At 41.8% G+C, this 23537-nt stretch overlaps 1 protein-coding gene across 4 annotated transcripts in view; it reads right to left on the reverse strand.

The window, feature by feature from the left end:
- Positions 1–440: 440 nt before the first annotated feature.
- The window catches only part of USP48 (ubiquitin specific peptidase 48), a 98023-nt gene continuing 74926 nt past the window's right edge, over positions 441–23537 (reverse strand). For 2 of the 4 annotated variants that reach the window (XM_044914410.1, XM_044914408.1), the window contains 6 exons: positions 16639–16743; positions 12334–12489; positions 6717–6842; positions 5145–5193; positions 2062–2088; positions 736–987 (listed from right to left, as the gene is read on the reverse strand). In XM_044914410.1, coding sequence (XP_044770345.1) covers positions 965–987; positions 2062–2088; positions 5145–5193; positions 6717–6842; positions 12334–12489; positions 16639–16743 — 486 coding nt within the window. In that variant the 3' untranslated portion in view covers positions 736–964. Of the gene's footprint in view, positions 988–2061; positions 2089–5144; positions 5194–6716; positions 6843–12333; positions 12490–16638; positions 16744–23537 lie in introns of all 4 variants that reach the window. The other 2 variants (XM_021684103.1, XM_044914409.1) reach the window with 2 other exon arrangements.

Here is a 23537-nt window from a genome sequence, read left to right on the forward strand (position 1 = left end):
AAAGCTCCTTTCTGGGCATTTCAAAGGAATGCTTTCAAAAAGAGAAGCGAGATCCAAGAAACGGTAGACTTGGAGAATGGGAAGAATAAATTTTTATAAAAAAACTTATGTTATCCAAACGTACTTCAGTCCACCATACTCTTCTTATAAGATGGTCAGATTTTTGAGAAGTGCAAGGTATACTCGATTTCCCAATTCTGAATAAAGAGCCAAACTGGAGGAAGGTGCTATCACAGGTCTACACATTCACCATCCTTCCTGAATGCAGGAAGCCAAGGCACTGAAGCCCAGACACCATCCCTCGCTCCCTGCAGGGGACAGGCAGGTGCCTCGTCCCTGCCCCAACAATAAGAGAGGGACCGGTGGGCTGTGTGTAGGATGGGTGTGCTGGAGCCGACGCGGAGAGGAGGCTAATCTGAAGACACTGTTCCACAGTTACAGCAAGTTCTTCACTTTCATGCTTTATTGAAAGTAAAATATGAATCAAAGACAGGTATTGGTAAGCAGGTTATGTCTCTAAAGAATTACTTTTTAGTTCAGAGCAGAATGTTGTCCCATCTACTGTGATACAAATCCTTTATGGACCAATGCATCTGGTATGAAACTCGAGCAAGGAAATATAACAGAACTTTATTCCCTCCCGTGACTATAAATCTCATATGTAAACATGATTTACTGTTACTGCTACTAAACTGGTTCGATCTGTACTTGCCCCCTCCCGCCCACCACCCTCCCTTAAATATAAAATTTGAAACATTTCCTTCAAGTCTGATGTCCTTCAGTGCAATCTGCTTTATTTGACATAAGGCATTTGGGACAGTCACTTCGGAATAGTTCTCTGCCTTTTGGAAGAGTCATAGAATGGTTTGATTCTTAAATCCACCTTTTCAGTAATGCCCTAACATGCCAAACTTCTCTCTTCCCTTCTGGTCATTTCTTTAGAAGTCAGCAAGTGTTCAAAAGATTAATGTCCAAGAAGACCAGTACCTGGGAAAAGAAACACACGTGGAGGTACAGTTGTGAACTGAAAATTAAGAGTTCATGTATTCCATTTGCCAAGAACGCATCATCAACAGGGAATATCCAATTTAACAAATAAGCACAGCAGACCCTTGACGTTGAAGGACAAGGAAAAATATCAGCAGACTCCAGGCTTTCAGCTAAATCACATTTCTGCTGAAAGCCATGTTCCTACGCGTTATCTTCACACACGTTAATCAGATTTTATTGATGCTTTCATTTGATGGCCGTTTCTCATAAAGAAATTTTTTGCTTTGTTTTGTTTTGTTTTAACCACATCAGGAGTTTCTTTGTAGTGGTAACGTGTAGACAACAAAGCTGCATTGACAGGAAGGCTTTATTTAGGCCAGTAGCTGTGCTCACTCATTTGCTTTAGCAAAGAACCCCTGATATCTGATGCAAACTCATTCCTTGGCAAAATCACAAGCTGCTACGGACCTCTGGAGTAGGCCAAAAAGATTCAAGATGGCAACAGTTAAATCTGTAAATACCAAAGGTCTGTATTTGACAAATTAACAAATGTTATTAGCGTACACGACTATAGTGGCCATGAGGGGACAACACACCACTGTGTCTCCATCCAAAGTAATAATCCAAGAAATGCCTGGATTCTCAACAGACTGACGAAACCTTTTCACTGAACTGGATATAATGCAGCAAATTCCTTTCCTCTAATTCTTACCAGTGATACACAAACTGTTCTCCTCTAAGATGAGACTGATAGAAGGAACGGGGAACAGGCAAATAAAAATGTCGAAATGCCAGTAGCTAATCCCCCAACCTTGCCCCTCCAAATGAGAAAGGGAAAGCAAAATGGACATCTGGCAGGAGATACTGTGAACACACAGGCCCTATCTCAGGCCTGAGTGCTGAAAAAGATAATGAAGCTGCTTGAATAAAAAATGCATTTAACTAAAATTAATTTCAGTCATGAGACTCAGATCGAATTAAATTTTAAAATCAAATTATGGCCTTCGCTTTAAGAGAAAATTACAGTAGGACTCTGACATTCATGAACAAAGCATGACAAATGTAACTTACCTTTAAACCCTTCTTCCGGCATACATACTAGAAAAAAAGAAAGAGACAGAGAAAAAAAATAATTCCAAAATGAAAAGACTGCTGGGACAGACAACAGTAAGGTCACTTCAATGCCTAAAGACAAAAAGTTTAAAATAACTTCTAATTACCTTACTCACCCATAATGATTACCTTTGAAGTTTTGGGTGAGAATGAAGTCTTTCTGTTTTATTTTCATCAAAGCAACACACGTCCATTATTTGAAAAGTCAAATACAGTAGAGGAATGGTTGTAACTAGAGAGAGCTTTTGTAGGACACCAGGGGAGGTAGGCCTGGAGAAAGCCATGTGATGCCCTCTGGAGCTGGTCTCCCCCGCCTCCCTCCATTCCCACACTCTAGAATGAACCACCTCAGAGTCGGGCAGCGCTTTCTTCTGCACTTTACTTCCAGATAATATGCTTATTCAGTTCACCCTTGAACAACTCGGGGCTGGAGGCAATGGCTCACTGCACGGTCAAAAATCTGCATTTAACTTTGGATTCCCCTATAAGTTGACTGGAAGCTTTCCTGAGAACAGTCATGCGACACAAATTTTGTATGTTTGTATATATTATAGACCGTATTCTTACAATCCAGTAAGCTAATGAAAAAAAATGTTATTATTCTTTTTTAAACATTTAAGGGAGAGAGGGCAAGTGGGGGAGGGACAAAGGGAGAGGGAGAGAGAGAACCCTAAAGCAGACTCGGCCTCGATCCCAGAGCCCTGAGATCATGACCTGAGCCGAAGTCAAGACACACTTAACCGACGGAGCCACCCAGGTGCCCTGAGAAAAATGTAAAAAAAAAAAATCTTAAGAGAAAATACATTTAACGGTGCTGTACGTACACTTATTGAAAAAAAACAAAAAACAAACCACGTATGAGTGGACCTGCACAGTTCAAAGCCATGTTGTTCAAGGGTCAACTACATTGTTACTTCCTAACTTTAGATGGTATCTACTAACTTCCTCAACAAAAGATACACATTTAGTTCTTCTACCAGCTCTTATGTGCCACCGGCCCCCTAACCCATCTATCATCCAGATAGAGATAATTTTCAAGCCAGTGGGTCTCCGGTATGCAACTCCATGAACAGGGCTCACAGTCGAACCCCTTTGTGGACCTTGGTTATATTTCCTGTTTTGTAGGACTTTTTTTTTTTTTTTGGTCTTGGTAACTGCTACCTTATTTATGACTTCCATTTTCTCTGTACCATCTCCAATTCAAGCAAAAGCTCTTTTAAAAACGTGCAAACCTCGAGACAGCCACCCGTCACTTTCATGTTGCCCCATGGACACCCTCTGCCCCCAGCTGTGATCTGGACTGGGGATGCTCACGCCACCTGCCACAGAGCTTCTCTTCCGGGATTTCCCTTCACCATCTTCTAGGGCATTTTTCCTATGTTGGATCCCTACTTTTTTGTTCCACCATTCCAGTCTTTCTTGACTTACACTCTTGCTTCAGAGGAACACACCCTTCCACAGTATCTTGGCCAACGCTGCACGGGAGAGAAGTGTTTTGAGACCTCACATGTGTTCACAAAGAGCCATCACATGTGAGGGCAGAATAAAGTCTGTCTAGATGTAGATTCTGATTGGAATTCAATTTTCCTCAGAAGCCTGTGGGCACAGCTCCATGCACCTGTCTTCCTCCTGACTCTTTATCCTATGAATGTGACTCATTTTCCTTTGCATCTCTGGATGCTTTTAGGATCCTCCCATCCCTAGATTTTCACTTATGGTATCACGCCCTTGGTGCAATCAGTTTTTAATTTCGTGAATCCCCTTCTGTTCTCTGAATGTTCCTTCTATCTAGCCCCCTGGCTATGTGGTCTCTCTGTATTACGTATAGTTAATTTTTAAGCTTCCTTATGCTTTCTGCATCAACTGCTTCCTCTGGGTTCCTTTTTTTCTTTTTTAGTCTGCTGATAGACAACTTTCGGTTCCATGCTTTCAATCCTCCACTGCATGGTGGTCTGGAGCTGCCCCTCCTACCTACTGAAGTGTGAGGACTCTGTTCAGGGGGCGCTGGGGGGGCTTCCCTGAAGGGTACCTGGAAGATGAACCACTTTATAAAAATAGATATGTGGCGGTGACTTCCTTGAATTGGCCACTATCCCCCGAGTGGGATCTCCTCCCTCCTGCGTGGGAAGTAGAGGTGGCTGCCAGCTTCTGAACAAGAAGCTAGGGGTACTTGGGCGCCTGGGTGGCTCAGTTGGTTAAGCGACTGCCTTCGGCTCAGGTCATGATCCTAGAGTCCCGGGATCGAGTCCCGCATCGGGCTCCCTGCTCGGCGGGGAGTCTGCTTCTCCCTCTGACCCTCCTCCCTCTCATGCTCTCTGTCTCTCATTCTCTCTCTCTCAAATAAATAAATAAAATCTTAAAAAAAAAAAAAAAAGAAGCTAGGGGTACTCTCCCTCTGTGCTACGAACAGCCTCATTCTCGCCTCTGTGGTTTAAGTAGTTTGAAGGGCGGAGACGCACACCCTCGGTGGGCACCAGGCACAGGTGGGGGAAGGAGCAATGACGGGTTGTCAAAGGAGGGGCTGTGAGCGGTCGCCCTCCCTCTGGTCGCAGGCTCCGCAATCTGAATGACCTTTGCTTCTTGCAGACCTCTTCCATCTGCAGACTTAGCTGTGAGCCGGTTTCCTCAGGTCAGCTAAATAATTACTACTCTCGGGGCGCCTGGGTGGCTCAGTTGGTTAAGTGACTGCCTTCGGCTCAGGTCATGATCCTGGAGTCCCTGGATCGAGTCCCGCGTCAGGCTCCCTGCTCGGCGGGGAGTCTGCTTCTCCCTCTGACCCTCCCCTGTCTCATGTGCTCTCTCTCTCAAATAAATAAATAAAATCTTTAAAAAAAAAAAAAAAATTACTACTCTTCTCAGCTTTCCCCAATTTTTGTACGCACCTTTCTCTTTCTCTGAGCTTCTAAGATAAATGCTGTAAGACCCCACCCTATCAACACGTAGAACTTTTTTCAAAGTTAAAAGTAAAAGCTGCATTAGGTATAATGCCCCCTCATTCTAACGAGTTAAGCAAGAAATTCCTCCAACAAGTTTGTCTTTACCTTGCATGACGTCATCCATTGCGGCATAATCCGCAATTGGCTCATCAGCCTAGGAAGACAAAGAAAGACAATTCAAAACCTCGGGGAGCGGGAGCCTGGAGCAGGAGCAGGCCAGAACCTCACCCCAAGGGTCGGGACCAGGAGGCGACGAGTGTCTGGCTACGGACACAGATGCAAGCACTAGTAGACAACGGGCTTCGGGCACAGCCAGCGATGTCCAAGACTCACAGAGGACGCCGCTGCCAACCACAACGTAGGTCTAGACCCATCACCTTCAAAACTGTACATTATCTGTGGCACTGTTTTCCTGCTCCTAAAAACACTTTTCGAAATGGAAATGTTTAGATCCCCTGAGATTACTAAACGCAGATTGAAATGATATGAGCTAGGAAGCCAGCGGTGATGGTGACAGAGTGAGTTAGGTGGAAACCAAGTCAGACTGGTTCCCTAAAAATAGGTTAGCTTAAAAAGACATCTGTGTCCCTCCTCACCACCAGGAACAAAACACCCATTGCCTTTGCAGGATGGAAGCCAGCACAGAGTGCAAGCTTGTGGCAGGGTGGGCAGCACGGGTGGAGGCCAATGACCAGCGTGGGCTCTAGCTACCCGCCTAAAGTGCAAGCCCTTTGATTAAAATGGGCTGTTGCGAGAATTTTGGACCTAGTAGGGTCCGTAAGGACTTGGCAACTTTAGGTTTTCAAAATAATTCCACAGAACCTACAGTTGCAAGACAAGCAAAAGGGGAACAGGAGGAGGGGGCGGGTGGTAGGAGGAGGGTTCGCGGATATGTGGAGGAGTGGGTATGGATGTGCTTCCTCGTTTCAGGGCCTAACTGGATCTCCCCAGAACTAAGGCTCCAGGGTATGAAAAGCATATATTTCACAGTTCAAAAACCTGACAAAGTTTCTACCGCATGACGCAGGGGTGTTTGGCACAGTGGGGATACTTCTAGCCGAGAAACCAGAGGCAAAGGGAAGCGATGAAATCCAGCCCATAGGGAGGGAGTACGGCAAGGACTGGGCTAAGCGAGGCCAGTTCAATGGCTTTTTTTCTTTGACAACCTCTCAGATACCCCTCCTTTCTAAAACACTTTCTACCTCTCCTAAATCCACTCTACCCAAAGTCAATCTCCATGGCCTGGACAAGAATCCCATTAACACAACCAAAAGTATTTTGACTGTTGTGGCCAAACCTCGTGTCTTATATTTGTTTCCTACCTTGACTGGCTGGTACTTCTAAGATGAAGGAAAAGAGAGGATGCTTTAACAGAAGTACGGTTAAGTAATTCTGCTGATCCAGAAGTTTGGGCAGAGGCTGAATCTATATCTATTATTTTTAACAAAAATTATGAGAACCCCACAAGAACCAACGACATCTGGACCTCCTCTCAGTCTCTTGTGGCTCAGCCAGAGCCGGAGAATCCCGAAGCCAGCAAAAACCCACGGCACTCGCTTGTTAGCACACCCTGCTGAGGCCCAGAGGCGATCTTAACCACTGTCACTAGTAGGTTACACATGGGTGCAGGTCACCAAAACCTCCCAGAATCTCCTCAGGTAAGGAGCCGTTACCTACCTTTAACAAAATGACAGATTCGGGAATGACGCCAAGGGTGCCGAGGGTGGCACAGTCATCACTCAAAATCTTTCCATCGATGGACAGATTCTGGTCAAAAGGAGCAACTGAAAACGCATGCATGATCTGTGCCAACACAAAAGAAAGTCTGTATAAGGCAAAATACTGAGACTTACACCCTATTTGAATAAATGAACACATGGATTCCTTAAAAAAAAAACAAAAACAAATAAGTCTTCAGACTACGAAAGATACTACTCTTTACAGTCAGCCCACTGGCTACACGCCCACTGAGACTATAATCCCAGCATATCTGGGAACATCCTTAGGAGATCTGCTAGAGAACACGTATACCCACAGATCCTTTTGTTTTTTGTTTTTTAAGATTTTTTTATTTATTCATTCGAGACACAGAGATACACACAGAGAGAGAGAGAGAGAGAGAGAGAAGACATGAGCAGGGGGAGAAGCAGGCTCCCCACTGAGCAGGGAGCCCGATGCAGGGCTCAATCCCAGGACCCTGGGATCATGACCTGAGCCAAAGGCAGACGCCCAACCATCTGAGCCACCCAGGTGCCCCCCCCCCAGATCCTTTTGTTGAGCACCTTGCCGCCTCCCCTAGAGCGGGGGGTGTGGGCAAACTGAAGGAGCAGAGGGTGGACCATGCTGACAGCTCCTCTGGTTTTAAGTCCTGGGCAAGGAAATCACGGTCACTCTCATCATGCCCCCAGGTACCACATTCTTTTGTCAAGTCAAGTCCAAATTCTTTCATAAGACCATCTTTAAATTAACCAGCAGGCCATTTAGATTCTTCTTTCGGTTTTAATTCCTTTAGCAAGCCTAGATTGTATAATTCAGCCCTTGAGATTGCTGTATATTCTTAAATAGTCTTGTCTCTGTTTTGGAACCAAAATAGGAATTTCTTAAGGGACCATATACCCCATCCTAATTCAAGCCAGTTGTTAAAAATGAAATACATTCAGAAAAAAAAAAGTAAATACATTCAGAAACACTGTTATGCATAATACACATTTTTTCAACATCACAAAAATGTCTTATTTTTATCATTTCTGGATAGTAATTACCAGTGGGCAGGCAAGGACGAGCTGGCCTTGGACAGGAGCACACAGGCACCTTCAATGATAAGTTCTAATTTGTAACTTGGGAGGGTGAGTTCAAGAATATTCATTTTAGGGGCACCTGGGTGGCACAGTCTGTTGAGTGACTCTTGGTTTCAGCACACATTTGAGATCTCAGGGTTGTGAGATCGAGCCCTGCATCGGGCTCTGCGCTAAGTGTGGAGTCGACTTAAGACTCTCGCTGTGGGGCACCTGGGTGGCTCAGTTGTAAGCGTCTGCCTTCGGCTCGGGTCATGATTCCAGGGTCCTGGGATCGAGCCCTGCATCAGGCTCCCTGCTCCGTGGGAAGCCTGCTCCTCCCTCTCCCACTCCCCCTGCTTGTGTTCCCTCTCTCGCTGTGTCTCTGTCAAATAAATAAATAAATCTAAAAAAAAAAAAACCTCTTGCTCTGCCCATTCCCCCTCTAAAATAAATCTTTAAAAAGAGTACTCATTTTATAATGCTTCATAACTTATTCAATGCTTCATGTATTTTATGACATATATGTTTTATTGCACCAATATCCATGATGTGGGAAAACTATTCTACCTTTACACACACTCTACTAGTAGAGTACTCCTCTACTCTCTGATTCTGGAAAGATGAAGCAGACCTGAGCCAACTGTGTGTATAATAGAGCCCAAGAGCTTTCCAAGCCAAGAAGATCATGACCAGAAATGTGATTTTATTTTATTTTTTTTTTTTTAAAGATTTTATTTATTTATTTCACAGAGAGAGACACAGCGAGAGAGGGAACACAAGCAGGGGGAGTGGGAGAGGGAGAAGGAGAAGCAGGCTCCCCGCAGAGCAGGGAGCCCGATGCGGGACTCGATCCCAGGACCCCGGGACCATGACCTGAGCTGAAGGCAGTCGCTTAACCAACTGAGCCACCCAGGCGCCCAGAAATGTGATTTTAATAATGGCACACAGAAAAATAAGAACAAGGATAACAACACTGGCCTCCTCTCTGTTAGGTCAGAATCTTTTTTTTTTTTTTGTTTTTTTTAAAGATTTTATTTATTTATTTGACAGAGAGAGACACAGCGAGAGAGGGAACACGAGCAGGGGGAGTGGGAGAGGGAGAAGCAGGCTTCCTGCGGAGCAGGGAGCCCGATGCGGGGCTCGATCCCAGAACCCTGGGATCATGACCTGAGCCGAAGGCAGACGCTTAACCGGCTGAGCCACCCAGGCGCCCCTGTTAGGTCAGAATCTTAACTGGACTTAGCAAAAGGATAACAGCTCCTGGAAAACAAACGGAGATGGATCGGGATATGCCTGGGTGCCTCAGGCAGTTAAGCATCTGCCTTCAGCTCAAGGTCATGATCCCAGGGTCCTGGGATCAAGACCTGCAGCAGGCTCCTTGCTCAGAGGGGAGCCTGCTTCTCCCCTGCCTGCTGCTCCCCCTGCTTGTGTGTGCGCTCGTGCGCTCTGTCAATAAATAAAATCTTAAAAAAATAAAACAAAACACACACACACACACAACACAAAAGCCAGAGATGGATCTGTGGTTCACGTGCACTGGTATCATCAATGATCTGCCTGTGCATTGATACACGCGTTTCTGGTGAGTAGGAAGTACTACCAGGACACTTCTACCAAAGCCAGCCCAGCACACAGGCAGAAGTAACCAGCCCTGGGTTAACAAAGAGAAAGAAAGTTTCAGTGGAGGTGTCTAGGGCCAACTTAACGTGGGCAATGTCACAGCTGCTGGACAGCAGGAACGCCTGCTCACATCCCAAAACCCCATGAGGGTGGACAAAGCAAATACCTCCGGCCTCGAGCACACTCACTGAGGGGCTGATGCTCAGTACTTTATGTTTTGAGGACACAGACAAGGACATTTAATTAACTTCATTCAACAACTAATGACGCTTTTATTAAGAAGCCACCATGAGTTGAATGCTTAGCTCCATGCTGGAAATATAAAAGTGAGTAATCCCACCCTGGAGGGGTTCAGAGAGCGAGGGCAGAACAATGTAGCCTAGATGGTGGCAGAAGGCACATGTCAGATCTGGGGAGGACAGAGGAAAGAGTCGGTTGGACAGCTGGAGGCATAGACAGGTCTGTAGAAGGGGGGCCATGGAAGATAAACAAGTACTCACTAGTGAGGAGAAAACACTCTTTCAGAATGAGGGAATGGGACAATAAAAGGCATGGAGGCCTTCGGTACAGTAATTCACAAACCATAAAAACGCCTGAGTATAATCACTCTTATATGGGCCTGTTTATCAAGCAGGTGGAGCATCCCTGATCTACAGAGCACACGAGGAACAACGAGAGCCCTGTTCCCTAGCGGGGAGTGGCTCTGGACTGCTTGCTACAGGGCGGGTGGGGGGGGGGAGGGGCGGGGGGCTAAAATAAGGAAACCTAGGGGCAGTGGCTTCAGCTGCCAGCCATTTAACCTCTGGGCCAACATTTCCTCCTCTCTACGGCAGGCAACATCACCCGCTCAAAACCTATCTTTGGGAAAATGAAATAATACAATTAAAACACCGAACATCTTCTGTGAAAGGAGACGGATCAATTGTACTTCCATTTACTTTACGGTATCAGAGGTGGATGAATTAATAATCAGGGAAAGCAAGCTTCTTAAGGTTTTAAGAAACTGTAAGTGGGCTTGTCCAGAATAAAACATTTACAATTTTACAAAGGTTGTCCTCCTATTAACTTGGAAATGTAATATCCCTCAGAGGAAAGGCTCCATCAAACATAAAAAAAAAAGGCATTACATACTTAAAAAAAAAAACAACAAAAACTCATGACCACCACTAACCGAGGGTCACGCTCCTACCCACTACAAACCCCAATGCTGGCCAGGCTGCCAGGCAAAAGGTCACGTCTAGTGGAAGGATTCAAAGCCGCCACCACTGGGCAGCGAGGGAAAATTACATTTCACTGCCCTTTGTTTGGACTCCGGATCACAGTGCCTTCAAAGCCCAGGTGGGGGGGGCGGAAGGAAGGACAATGCAAAGGACCCATCCAGGAAGAGAACATCGGGGGTCTCATTTGAACTGTGGCTCACTTCAAACAGCAGCTTGGTGCAGGTAACATGCTCCTATACAGAGGATATTTCTGCTGACTTTTGATTTGTTCTTCAAAAATGGTAGTCCATAATAAACGCAGAAAGCAGCACAGGCTTTTTGAGTGTCTTTATCCACAGGGGCTCTTTTTGTAATTTAAAGGTTTTGAATGTTCGAGGTTTACCACTGACAGGCAAAAAGCCGGTGACAGAAACAAGCTTTCTTAGATGTAAAAGGTACAATAACAGAGTGAAGATATTATGCCAACACTTTATTTTCAGAGCCACGGGTTCAACCAAGGGAAATACTGTTCCCAGGACAATCTGGAACATATAACACCCTCAAAGGAAGCCTGTATTTTTGCCTCAATTACAATGATAAATATCAGCAGCAAGAAAAAATGCAGAACCAGTAAACTATGCCACATGAAAGTAGCAAAGAGGGAAGTTTGGTCAACTTTTTGGATATGTATCAGTGCTGGATATGTATCAGTGCCTGAAACAGATTAGGGGCCAGATTTTCTTCATGGACATCTTGAACTTATCAGCCCCTCTTGCCTAGGTTTTGGGACACACCATTGCCACACTCATTTATACTACTTTTGTATTGATACCAAGAAATAACAAAATCATGAAGTATTTTCATAATGCCTACTTGCATTCACTGAACCGATGTGCAAACCAATGCTTGTTTGGGGGACGGCAGGGGAAGGGATGGGGAGGAAAAGATCTAAAATGAATCTTTAAAAACCAATTTGGAAAACACCACTCCATAAAGAGAGGTGGTAAAGGTAACTTTAAAATTTTAACAAGGAGACTTATCTAACACCAAAAATATTGTGATAGAATTCCTGACTCATTGGAGTGAATCAACAGTCAAGTAGCTGTCTTTTAATTCCCTTTACGTTTCACAGCACATCTTGGTAATAGGCTCGAATACCTATCAAGGGGTCAAAGGAAAACACAGGGCATGATAAAGCGACGGAACGATGATTCTGGAACAACCTTGGCATGCAACAAGTTAAATGGCTCTGTTTCTCATTATGGAAAGCTACTCAGAACCTGCTCAAGTTTTCACAATCCGAACCACTCTCACCTTCATAGAAATATTCTTGGTTATTCTGTCTGGTTTAAAAAACTTTTTAATTTATTTTTCAATTACATGGTCTCTATGCACAGCAAAGGGCTTGAACTCATGACCCTGAGGAGTCACATGCTCTACCAACTACTGCCAGCCAGGTTCCCCTGATTCCCGGCTATTTTGAAAACTTTAAGTCTTTCTAAAAGAAAGAGTTATTTTAATTTAGGCATTATTGTGAAATCAAAAGAATCCCCTCTCAATGGATTGATACTATGAGCATACAGAGATTAAAATGGCCGACGATGAAAGAAAACAGACGTATATAAACATAAGGGAAAGCAGGAATTCATGAAAGTCGAGGTTCAGAGCATACTTAAACAAAAGTTGTATTTTCCTCACCTGAATTTTCAATTCTTTTAATGTTTGATTAGCAGAAACAAGAAGTGCTTTCTCACCACGAACTTTTCTATGTCGCATACTGCGCCGAATGACTTGCTTTTGATAGGCTATATAATTTTGATGGGTTATCTTTTGCCGCTTTGTTCCTCCGTTGCTCTATAATAAAGATCCAAAACAAACAAAGCACTGAAATTATCCATTCTGTGACCCATGCTCTTAAGTACATCAGGTAGGCAAAACTGGTTTATTTATTGGTTCCTTAACCATTTGAAATTCAGTGTCAACAATGAGTAGAAACTCCCCGGAGGTTCTTACATAGCAGGCTTACAGAAAACCGGCGGGGGCGGGGGTGGGAGTGGGGAGGGGGGAGGATAAGTGAGCTATACCTCTCTCACTGCATGCAAGCTCCAGGATTTAAAAAGAAAAAAATTTTATAAAAAGGACATTTAAGAGCAAAATGTTATGTTTGACCTTAAATCAGAAAAACACATATATGATAAACTAAAGAACTTTAAGATTGCTAAATTTAATTCATAAACAACCTGAATCCTAACGTTCATATTAAACATTTTCTTCCCTTGAGAATGGCATGGAAGCTAAGTAGAAGCAGCTGAGAACTTTAAAACAAAAGACAGTATTAATAAAGACATCAAACTTGGTTTAACTAAAAACAGGATGACACATTGTGCTTCTTGACAGGATCACGAAATAGCTTCGACTGTGAAATATTCTTGCAATACTGTTACACCTGAATCTAATCAAACACTTAGATCCGATTTCCAGTGGACAGAAAACATAGAGAACAGAGTAACAAAGGAACATCAGTAATATAAGGAGGCAATCAGCTGAATCCAGGATATGGGACAATCTGTAAGAAATCCAACTGGTGTCTAGTCAATGTCAAAGACAAAAAGAAAGGGGGTGAGGAGGTGGGACCAATGTTCTAGATACAGTAAATGTATACCCTGATGGCATGCTAGTTTGAGGGGAAAACATCATTTTGGACATATCTGGGGTACCTCGAAAAATTTGAGTCCGGATAATAGGACACTGTCCTATTTATGTTGGTTTAAGTATTTAGAGGTGAGAAGTCATGATGGACACCATCTACCTAAAGAGAATTTGGCAAAATGTACAGGCATACATATGGGTACAGAATTCATAATGCAGCAGTCTTCAGAAAAAAATGATAGGTAAGGACCAAATGTCTTTCTACAACACTCCCATAAAAGCCTCATAAGGAGGTTAACCGTCAAGAGTCTTCTGTGAACCAGGCCAAGGAATGAGAGAAACAAGATTCCTTAAACATTTTTTTCCCCTGCTTTAATTAAATGTGCATGAGGTAACCCCCAGGCCCTGGCTCTGGTTTCGGCAGTTGTCACTGAGTGTTAGCTGTGCATGAGCAGAGCGATTTAGGGGTCATTATGGACACAGATGCCACATACTCATTACTAACAGAGCTCCAGAGATTTACGAAGCAGAGGAGGATCAGGACGCAAGCCCAGAAGAGCACTGGTTCAGGGGGACACCCGCTGGCTAGGCGCCACGCAAAGTGAGGTTCAGCTCTAGCCCCGAGTCTACAGAGATACACAGGGGGTTCTAAGATTCGTGAAGAGTAAGTTACGTGGGAAGGGGAGTTAAAAATAAATAAATAAAAAGTTAATCATTTTCCCCAATCTCAAATGTTCAAAGGAAAGGTCAAGATGCACCTAAGTCCCACAACTAGGAAGAATAAAAATATCTACAACTAAATAAAATTTTACTTTAGACATATAAAACACAACCAAATAACAAATCCCTACACACTGAGCAAGATATATATATTTTTAATGGCTCTTATTTTAAATGGGTCTAAAAGCTTCTCCCAGAATTAAAAAAACAACAAAACAAACCCACAGAATTTAAATCCAACTTATCTGACAAAAAACAGCCCACTGCTTTTAGACAGCTTTCCATTACCTAAGTGATATCCAACACTGGGTGCATCATTAACCTGAATTGTAGAAAAGGTCAAAGTCAAAGAGACCGGGTTGATCTAGCTTAGAGGGAAAAGGGGGATTTGTTCCTCCCCATTAAGGACAAGCGGAGATGCATCATTTCCTATTATGGGGATTTAAATCAGCAATTGCAGATGCTGTCCATGTACTGAGATACCGTAACACGTTACAAAGAAAATGTCAGGATGCTGAACTTCTGAAAGGCATGACATTCTTCCGGGACCATCTCCTCTTCTAAAGAAAGATCACACGAGATTTTTTTGAGGGATAAAATATTTAAAACACTAGAGTATTACAATATCCAAACAAGGAGAGGGAAGACAGGAGAAAATTATAATGTATATATAAAAGAAATTACAGCATAAAAGGCAATGTTTCCCATCATTCTCTATCATATTTGTAAATATGAAATCTGTTGTCCTCCACAACTGAGAACAGTAATTCTACATCAACTCTTTAAAAATTGCTGTGGTTATAACCACAATGAATAAAACTAGACATTCAAAAAAAACTGGCTTCCCAAAAATCTACATCACTTGAAAATATAAAAAGTTTTCTAAATAACTCAGGCTGAAAAGCAAAGCTTGAAACAGAAGCTAAGGACAGACAATATGAAGATACATATCAAGCTTTACAAAGTAATTTACAAAGTTTACTAGAAGAACAAAAAATGAAGTCAGTGACAACTGACTTGAAAAAAAGATGAGATTTCCAACTGATTATTAAACCATACTTCCAAGACATAATCATTAAAACAGTATCGTACTGCCAGCCAAGCAATGCAAGAGAATAGTGTCCTAAGTCTGGTGGATATGTTCACTGCCCAAAACCCATGGGATTTTAATGTAGCAACCAAAATGAGCAAACAAACGAGTTTGTGGATCTCTGCCTTGCAAGATGGATGGTCTGAGGCGACAGGGACATGAGAAGAGTTGATGACAAATACGGTTAGAAACTGACCACAAAGATATGTTTGCAAACTCCAATCAAGGGATCATTTCAAAAACCATCCCAAGAAACATTAAGACCTATATCTACAAAGGTCTGAATAAGCACAGTATTGATAACGTCCCATCAAAATTCCGTCTGCATTCCTGTAAAATGTATAAGTTTGGCTATTTCTGAACCAAAGCGGCCCTCCAGTGCTGACTGACTGAAGCATAAATTTGAATGAGTGGCGGATCATGGTCAGCAGGGTGGTGCACAAAGTGTGCAATTTTATCCTTTTTCATAGGTATTCACAGTGAGCGTTTTAGGAGATCCAACAAACCATGGAAAACAAATGGGGCTATCTCTCTGTACCAGCTGGAAAACTACAAGTAACATTTACCTCCGGGAGACCAAGATTGTAGTCAAGAGGGCTTTTCAGACTTTCTTAATGTTGAAAATGAAGTAATAGTATCAGTGTGTACAGAGAGCCCAACAAACCCAGATAGTTCTGCTCTGTAACAGATTCAGATACAGCACATGGCCATTTTAACACTTTTATTCCTTCAGGGAGAAGGTTAACCGTAATTTGACTACTGTATTTTAGCAGTAAAGAAAGAAAATACATGTCTCATCTGTTAAACCTAAACTCTAATTAGAGTAGAAATTCCATGAATTTAAGGTATCCATAAAATACCCTGAAACACAGTGGTCTGAGTTTTTGAGAAGCTGAAACTTACCGACACCTTGTATCAACCATATTCCCACTTTATTTCCTGTTCTTGTTACTTTTCTCCAATAACACTATGAATATGCACAATATAATCAAGCAACCAAATAAGTGGGATAGAAAACCATAACAAAATACACAGAAAACAGATAATTTTAGGAGAAAAAGATTAAATTTATCATAATGAAATACGAAAGACGAATGCTGAACTGGTCATTTGATTAACACTAAGAGATGCAGAAATCTCTTCTATAAACTCCATTAGTAAGACCACAGTATATTTTGTTTGTAATGAAGGAAACTGAGTTAATGATTTCATACTTAAATAATCCATGAATAAACAACAAACCAAGATATATATCTCATTTTAGTCTTTTTTTTCCAGCAAAAGATTTAATCATTGTATTCTATTTTAACCTTTCTTACTCAGTAGCAACAAATATATTAATTCTGGAATAATGCAGTTCACGGCTTTTTGAGAGAAATCAGGGTTGCCACTGCAAGCCATGAAAACTAAGCAAAGAGGGCAAACAAAGAAGGGAGCTGAGAACCAATGTCCCATGGAAGGGATGGAGCAATTTCCAGGGACCTGGAGTGGCTGCTTTCAGAATGACGGAAATTAGGACAATAAAAAGCAGCTTCGACACATACTTGATTAAAATCTGGATCTTTTTCTCCATCTGGTTTAGTTTCTTCCTTATCCTCCTCTGTTTCAGAACTACTCACATTCAGCTCTGGAGCTGAATCCTTCATCACCTGAATGCAAACACAGACGAGAAGATGGTTAGACCTGTGCAGGGCAGGCTATGGAGGGTGTGGCGGCTTTATCACTGGGGGGATAAGAGACCTGGCAGAGGATAGAGACCCAAAGGCTGGCTCCTGTACTCTTTTAACATATCAGTTTTTATCCTAGGATTTACTCACGTGTAATGTGGTCACCATAAACATAAGCATTATCTGCAGAAGAATTATTACTGGGCTTTTACAATGATGTTATTTTGCAGAAGTTCAAAGATGCTCTAAATTTTAGCTAGCGTGAGGACTATCAAACCATGCAGACAACAGGAGCCACAATACTTCCTTAAGACCGAGACAAGGAAGGATGGAGGAAATGCTCTTTTACATTATGAAATACTGTTATAAACTCAAAATAAATACTAAAACCTTAGATAAGCTGGATACTAATTTTAATTTTTATTTATTTATTTATTTAAAGATTTTATTTATTTATTTGAGAGAGAGAGAATGAGAGAGAGCACATGAGAGGGGGGAGGGTCAGAGGGAGAAGCAGACTCCCCGCCGAGCAGGGAGCCCGATGCGGGACTCGATCCCGGGACTCCAGGATCATGACCTGAGCCGAAGGCAGTCGCTCAACCAACTGAGCCACCCAGGCGCCCCATGGATACTATTTTAGATACCAAAGTATACACAGACGAACAGGCACAAAAGACAAACTTTTAGAGGAAACACAGAAATTTATACTGGTTAACTGCACTTTCTCAGCAAATGAGGAAATAAAGGCCTTAGTTCAGCTTGTGAAGCAGAACCCAAAACCTTAAGAGCATAATCTGTAAATTATCTTCCTAAAACCAAGTGTTTGGTAACAGTCGTGAAATAAAATGTAGTTTAGTCTCTAATTCCAAAAATCCTGGAATCAAATTAATGACATGCCCAGAGATCTAGGTCAGGATCTACCTAAGAGCCATTCCTAATATGATAGAAATGCTCCAAATCCAATCCACAGCACACCCCTGCTCCCAAAATATACCCAAATCTGTCTCCATCTACTCTTAGAGATCAGGGCAAGAGACTCTATACTGGCCTTCCTTATTCCCGTTCTGTCGCTGCCAATTTCAAACACAATGGCCAGGGTCACCTCTTTAAAGCATAAATCTATTCACACCATGACTTTGCTTGCACCTCTCCAATGGCTTACATCTATACTCTGAATAAAAGCCCAAATCCTTGGTATGATGTATAAAATGTGACAGGATTTGTCCCTTGCTCCCTATCACCATCCTTCATTGGAAGAGACCTCACGTTAGACTACTGCTGTCCCTCTATGGTAGCCAGTGGGTACATGTGGCTGTTTAAATTGAAATGAATTAAAAATTCAGTTCCTTAGTCACCATAGCCAGTCACATGTGGCTATTGGCTACTAGAGCATACAGCGAGGACAAAGACCACTTCTATCACTACCGGAAGCTCTCCTGGACAGGGCTGCTCTGCACAATGGACTCTACTGCTTAAGCACATGAGGCTTATCCCTCTGCCTGAAGTACCCTTCACAGGCTGGCCTGCTGCAGTGGACACTCAGGTAAACAACTCCTCCAAGACCTGTTTCTTGTCCATTTCCCATCTAACACTGCTACCTCCACCTCTGTCGGTCTCCGACTTTACCCTGCCAGATTTTCTTCAAAAACACTCATTCCTGTGTAATCATCTTATGAATTTATGGGTTTATTCCTGTTTTTTTGATTGGGTGTTCTAGATCTTTTTAAAAATAGAAATATAGGGCGCCTGGGTGGCTCAGTTGGTTAAGCAACTGCGTTCGGCTCAGGTCATGATCCCAGGGTCCTGGGATCGAGCCCCACATCAGGCTCCCTGCTCCGCAGGGAGCCTGCTTCTCCCTCTCCCTCTGCCTGCCACTGCCCCTACTTGTGCTCTCTCTCTCCGACAAATAAATAAATAAAAATAGAAATATAAAGTTACAAAAACTGTTTTCCGGTAATGAGAACTTTTAAGATTTACTTTTTAAGCAACTTTCAATTTTGCGATATAATTATTATTGACTATAGCCACCACATACTCTATACACCCATGACTTATTTTATAACTGGTAGTTGTCTCTCTTGATCTCCTTCACTCATTTCACTCATCCTCCCACACCAACCCTGGCAACCACAAATCTATTCTCCATATCGATGAGTTTTATTTGTTTTGTTTATTAGATTCTATATACAAGTAAAATCATACGGTATTTACTTTCTCTGTCTGACTTATTTCATGTGCACAGTACCCTCAAGGTCCATCCATGTGGTCACAAATGGCAAGACTTCACTATTTTTTATGACTGAATAGTATTCCACTGGGCACACAAATACAATTTCATTTTCCATTCATCTATCAACAAACACCTAGGTTATTTCCATCTTGGCTATTGCAAATAATGGTGCAGGGAACACAGGGGCACATATCTTTTAGATTTAGCATTTTTGTTTTCTTTGGATAAATACCCAGAAACAGAATTGCTGGATCATATGGTAATTCAAGGAACCTCCATCCAGTTTTCCATAGTGGCTGCGCTAATTTACATTCCCAATAGTGCACAAGAGTTCCCTTTTTCTCAACATGCTCCCAAAATGCTGCTTCTTTTTTTTTTTTTTTTAAAGATTTTATTTATTTGACAGCACACAGGAGAGGGAACTCAAGCAGGGGGAGTGGGCCAGGGAGAAGCAGGCTTTCTGCTGAGCGGGGAGCCTGATGCAGGCCTCACCCAGGACCCTGAGATCATGACCTGAGCCAAAGGCAGACACTTAATGACTAAGCCACCCAGGCGCCCCTCTTCTCCTTTTAATAGACATTTTGACTGGTGTGAGGTGATTGCTCATTGTTGTTTAGGTTTGCATTTCCCTGTTGATAGTGATGCTACACTTCTTTCCACGAGGATGTTAGCCATCTGTATTTCTTCTTTGGAAAAATGTCTCTTCAGATTCTCTGCCAATTTTTGATCCAATTTTGTGCTGTATGAATTCTTTGTATATTTTGGATTATAACCCTTTATGGTATATGATCTGCAAATACCTCCTCCCGTGCAGTAGGTTGCTGATGGTTTCCTTCACTGTGCAGATTTCAGACTGCTGTGGTCCTATTTATTTATTTATTTTGCTTTCATTGCCTTTGGAATCAATCGAAAAAAGTATCATTACGAGGGATATCAAGAGCTTGTTGCCTGTTTTCTCCTAGGAGTTTCACGGTTTCTGTTCTTACATTCAAGTCTTTAATCCATTTTGAGTTGATTTTTGTGTGAGATGTGAGCTAGTGGTCCAGTTTCGTACTTTTGCATGTGGCTGTCCACTTTTCCCAGCACCATTTATTGAAGAGATTGTTCCTACCCCAGTGTATATTCTAGCCTCCTTTGTGGCAAAATACTTGACCATATATGCTTCAGTTTATGCCACTGATTAATGTGTCTGATTTTATGCCCATACCATACTGTTTTGATTAGTGTAGATTTATAATATAGTTTAAATCACAAAGAGTGCTGCCTCTAGCTTTTTTCTTCTATCTCAAGACTACTTTGGCTATTAAAGATCTATTGTGGTTCCATACAAATTTTAGGGTTGTTTTTGTTCTATTTCTGTTAAAAAAAAAAAAAAAAAGCCATTGCGATTTTGATAGGGATTGCACTGAATCTGTAGACTGCTTTAGGTAATATTGACATTTTTACAGTATTAATTTTTTTCAATTCATTAGCAAGGAATATCTTTTTTAAAAAGATTTATGTACTTGACAGAGAGAGACACAGTGAGAGAGGGAATACAAGCAGGGGGAGTGGGAGAGGGAGAAGCAGGCTTCCCGCTGAGCAGGGAGCCCAATGCAGGGGCTTGGTCCCAGGACCCTGGGATCATGACCTGAGCCGAAGGCAGCCGCTTAACCGACTGAGCCACCCAGGCACCCAGTAAGGAATATCTTTCCATTTATTTGTGTCTTTAATCTTATCATTCTCATAGTTTTCAATGTATAGACCTTTTACCTCCTTGGTTAAATTTATTATTTTTTTTTTTTAAGGATTTTACTTATGAGAGCTACAGAACAAGCAGGGGGAGGGGAAGAGGGAGGAGCAGCCAGACGCAGGGCTCAATCCCAAAACCCTGAGATCCTGACCTGAGTCGAAGGGAGAGACTTAACCAACTGAATCACCCAGGTGCCCCATATTTTATTCTTTTTGATGGCATTGTAAAGGAGATTATTTCCTTAATTTCTATGATAGCTCATTGCTAGATGTATAAAAATGCAACTAATTTTTTTTTTTTAAGTAAGCAATATGCCCAAGGTTGGGTTTGAACTCACAACTCTGAGGTCAAGAGTCACATGCTCTAGGACTGAGCTAGGCAGGCGCTCTGCCACTGATTTTTTATATATTAATTTTTGTGCCCTCCAATGTTATTAAATAAATAAATGGATATTGAATTTTATCAAATCCTCTTCTGCATCTACAGAAAGGATCATGATTTTATCCATTTTATTAATGTGGTGTATCACGTTGACTGATCTGCAGATGAGCTATCCTTGCATCCTTGGAATAATTCCAACTTGATCAGTGTATGTTCTTTTTTTTTTTTTTTGACAGAGAGAACAAGCACGCACACATAAGCAGCGGGAGTGGGAAAGGGAGAAGCGGGCTCCCTGCTGAGCAAGGAGCCCAATGTGGGGCTCGATCCCAGGACCCTGGGATCATGACCTGAGCCGAAGGCAGACACTTAACCAACTGAGCCACCCAGCCACCACTGTATGTCCCTTTTAACATATTGTTAAATGCAGTGTGCTATATTTTGTTGAGGATATCTGCATCTATGTTCACAAGGGGTAGTGGCCTGTAATTTTCTTTTTATGCAGTATCCTTGTTGGTCCCATAAAGTAAGTTTGGGAGCATTCCTTCATCCTCAATTTTTTGGAAGAGTTTGAGAAGGATTGGTATTAAATCTTCATTGAAAGTTTGGTAGAATTCACCAGTAAAGCTATCTGGTCCTGGACTTTTTTTTTTTTTTTAAGATTTTATTTATTTATTCATGAGAGACAGAGAGAGAGAGAGAGAGAGAGAGAGGCAGAGGGAGAAGCAGGCTCCCAAGGATCAGGGAGCCTGATGTGGGACTCGATCCCAGGACCCTGGGATCATGACCTGAGCTGAAGGCAGATGCTTAAAACCATCTGAGCCACTCAGGTGCCCCTGGTCCTGGAGTTTTGTTTTGATTAATGGTATTCACAGTGAGCGTTTTAGTCTTAGAAAATTGTGTATTTCCAGAAATACATCCATGTCATCTAGGTTTTTATTCAGTTTTCTTCTTGTAATTGATTTCCAGTTTCATACCAATGTGGTTGGAAAAGATGCTCGATATGATTTCAGTCTTCTTCAATTTACTGAGACTTGTTTTGTGGACCAGAGTATTACCTATCCTGGAGAATGGCCCATGTCCATTTGAGAAGAATGTGTAATCTGCTGTTTTTAGATGGAATGTTCTGTATATATCTATTAAGTCCATGTGGTCTGATGTATAATTTAAGGCTGATGTTTCCTTACTGATTTTTCTATCTGGATGATCTATTCATTGATGAAAGTGGGGTATGAAAGGCCCCCAGTAGTACTGCATTTGCTGTCAACTTCTCCCTTCACCTCTGTTAACATCTGTCTTAAGTATTTAGGTACTCCTATGTTGGGTCCATATTTACGAATGCTTTAAGCTCTTGAGGGATTGACTCCTTTATCATTATGTAATGCCCATTCTTGTCTATTAGTCTTTTTTAAAATCTCTTTGATATACATAGCTTTCTATTGGTTTCCATTTGCATGAAACACCTTTTTGCATCCCTTTATTTACAGTCTGTGTGTGTCCTTACTGACATGAGTCTCTTATAGGCAACATATAGATGGGGGATGTGTCTTGTGTTTTCATTTTTTTTTTTTTAATCCATTCAGCTACTCTGTCTTTTGACTGGAGAATTTAGTCCATTTACATTTAAAGTATACTTTCTGTTCCTTCTCTTGCTTTCCTCCCTTGTGGTTTGATGACTTTGTTTAGTTCTTTCTCATTATTTTTTGCGTATATATGATAGGTTTTTGCTTTTGGTCAACGTTAAGACTCACACTAACAACTTACATATAATACCAGTATATTTTTAAATTCATAGCAAGTTAAGCACTTTCTGTAATCGTCTTTTTAATCCTCCAATGTTTTGTTTTTGATGTCATTTTCTACATCTTTTTATTTTTTTAATCCCTTAATTATAACAGTTATACCCATTATTACTACGCCTTTTAAGCTTCAGACTTACTTTATAAGTGATTAATCCATTTTCTTTACTATATATTTACCTTTACCAGTGAGATTTTTACTGTCACATGTTTTCTTATTACTAATTGGTACCCTTTCTGTTCACCTTAAAGAAGTACCATTAATATTTCCCAGAGGGCTGGTTTAGTGGTGATGAACTCCTTTAGCTTTTGCTTGTCAGGAAAACTGTTTATCGTTCCTTTAATTCTGAATAATATCCTTGCCAGGTACAGTGTTCTCGGATAGAAGTGTTTTTCTTTCAGCCCTTTATATAGGTCATTATCACTCCCTTCTGGCATGAAAAGTTCTTGTTGGTAACTCTTACGGAGGTCCCCTTATATGAAACAAGTTGTTTTTCTCTTGCTACATTTAAGAATCTCTACGTTTGACATTTTAATTATAATGTGTCATGGTGTGGGACTTTTGGGGTTCATTTTGTTTGGAACTTTTCTAGGTGTCCTGGGTCTAGGTGTCTGTTTCCATCCCAGATTAGGGAAA

This window comes from Neomonachus schauinslandi, chromosome 4, assembly GCF_002201575.2.
Source record: "Neomonachus schauinslandi chromosome 4, ASM220157v2, whole genome shotgun sequence".
Lineage (NCBI taxonomy): Eukaryota > Metazoa > Chordata > Mammalia > Carnivora > Phocidae > Neomonachus > Neomonachus schauinslandi.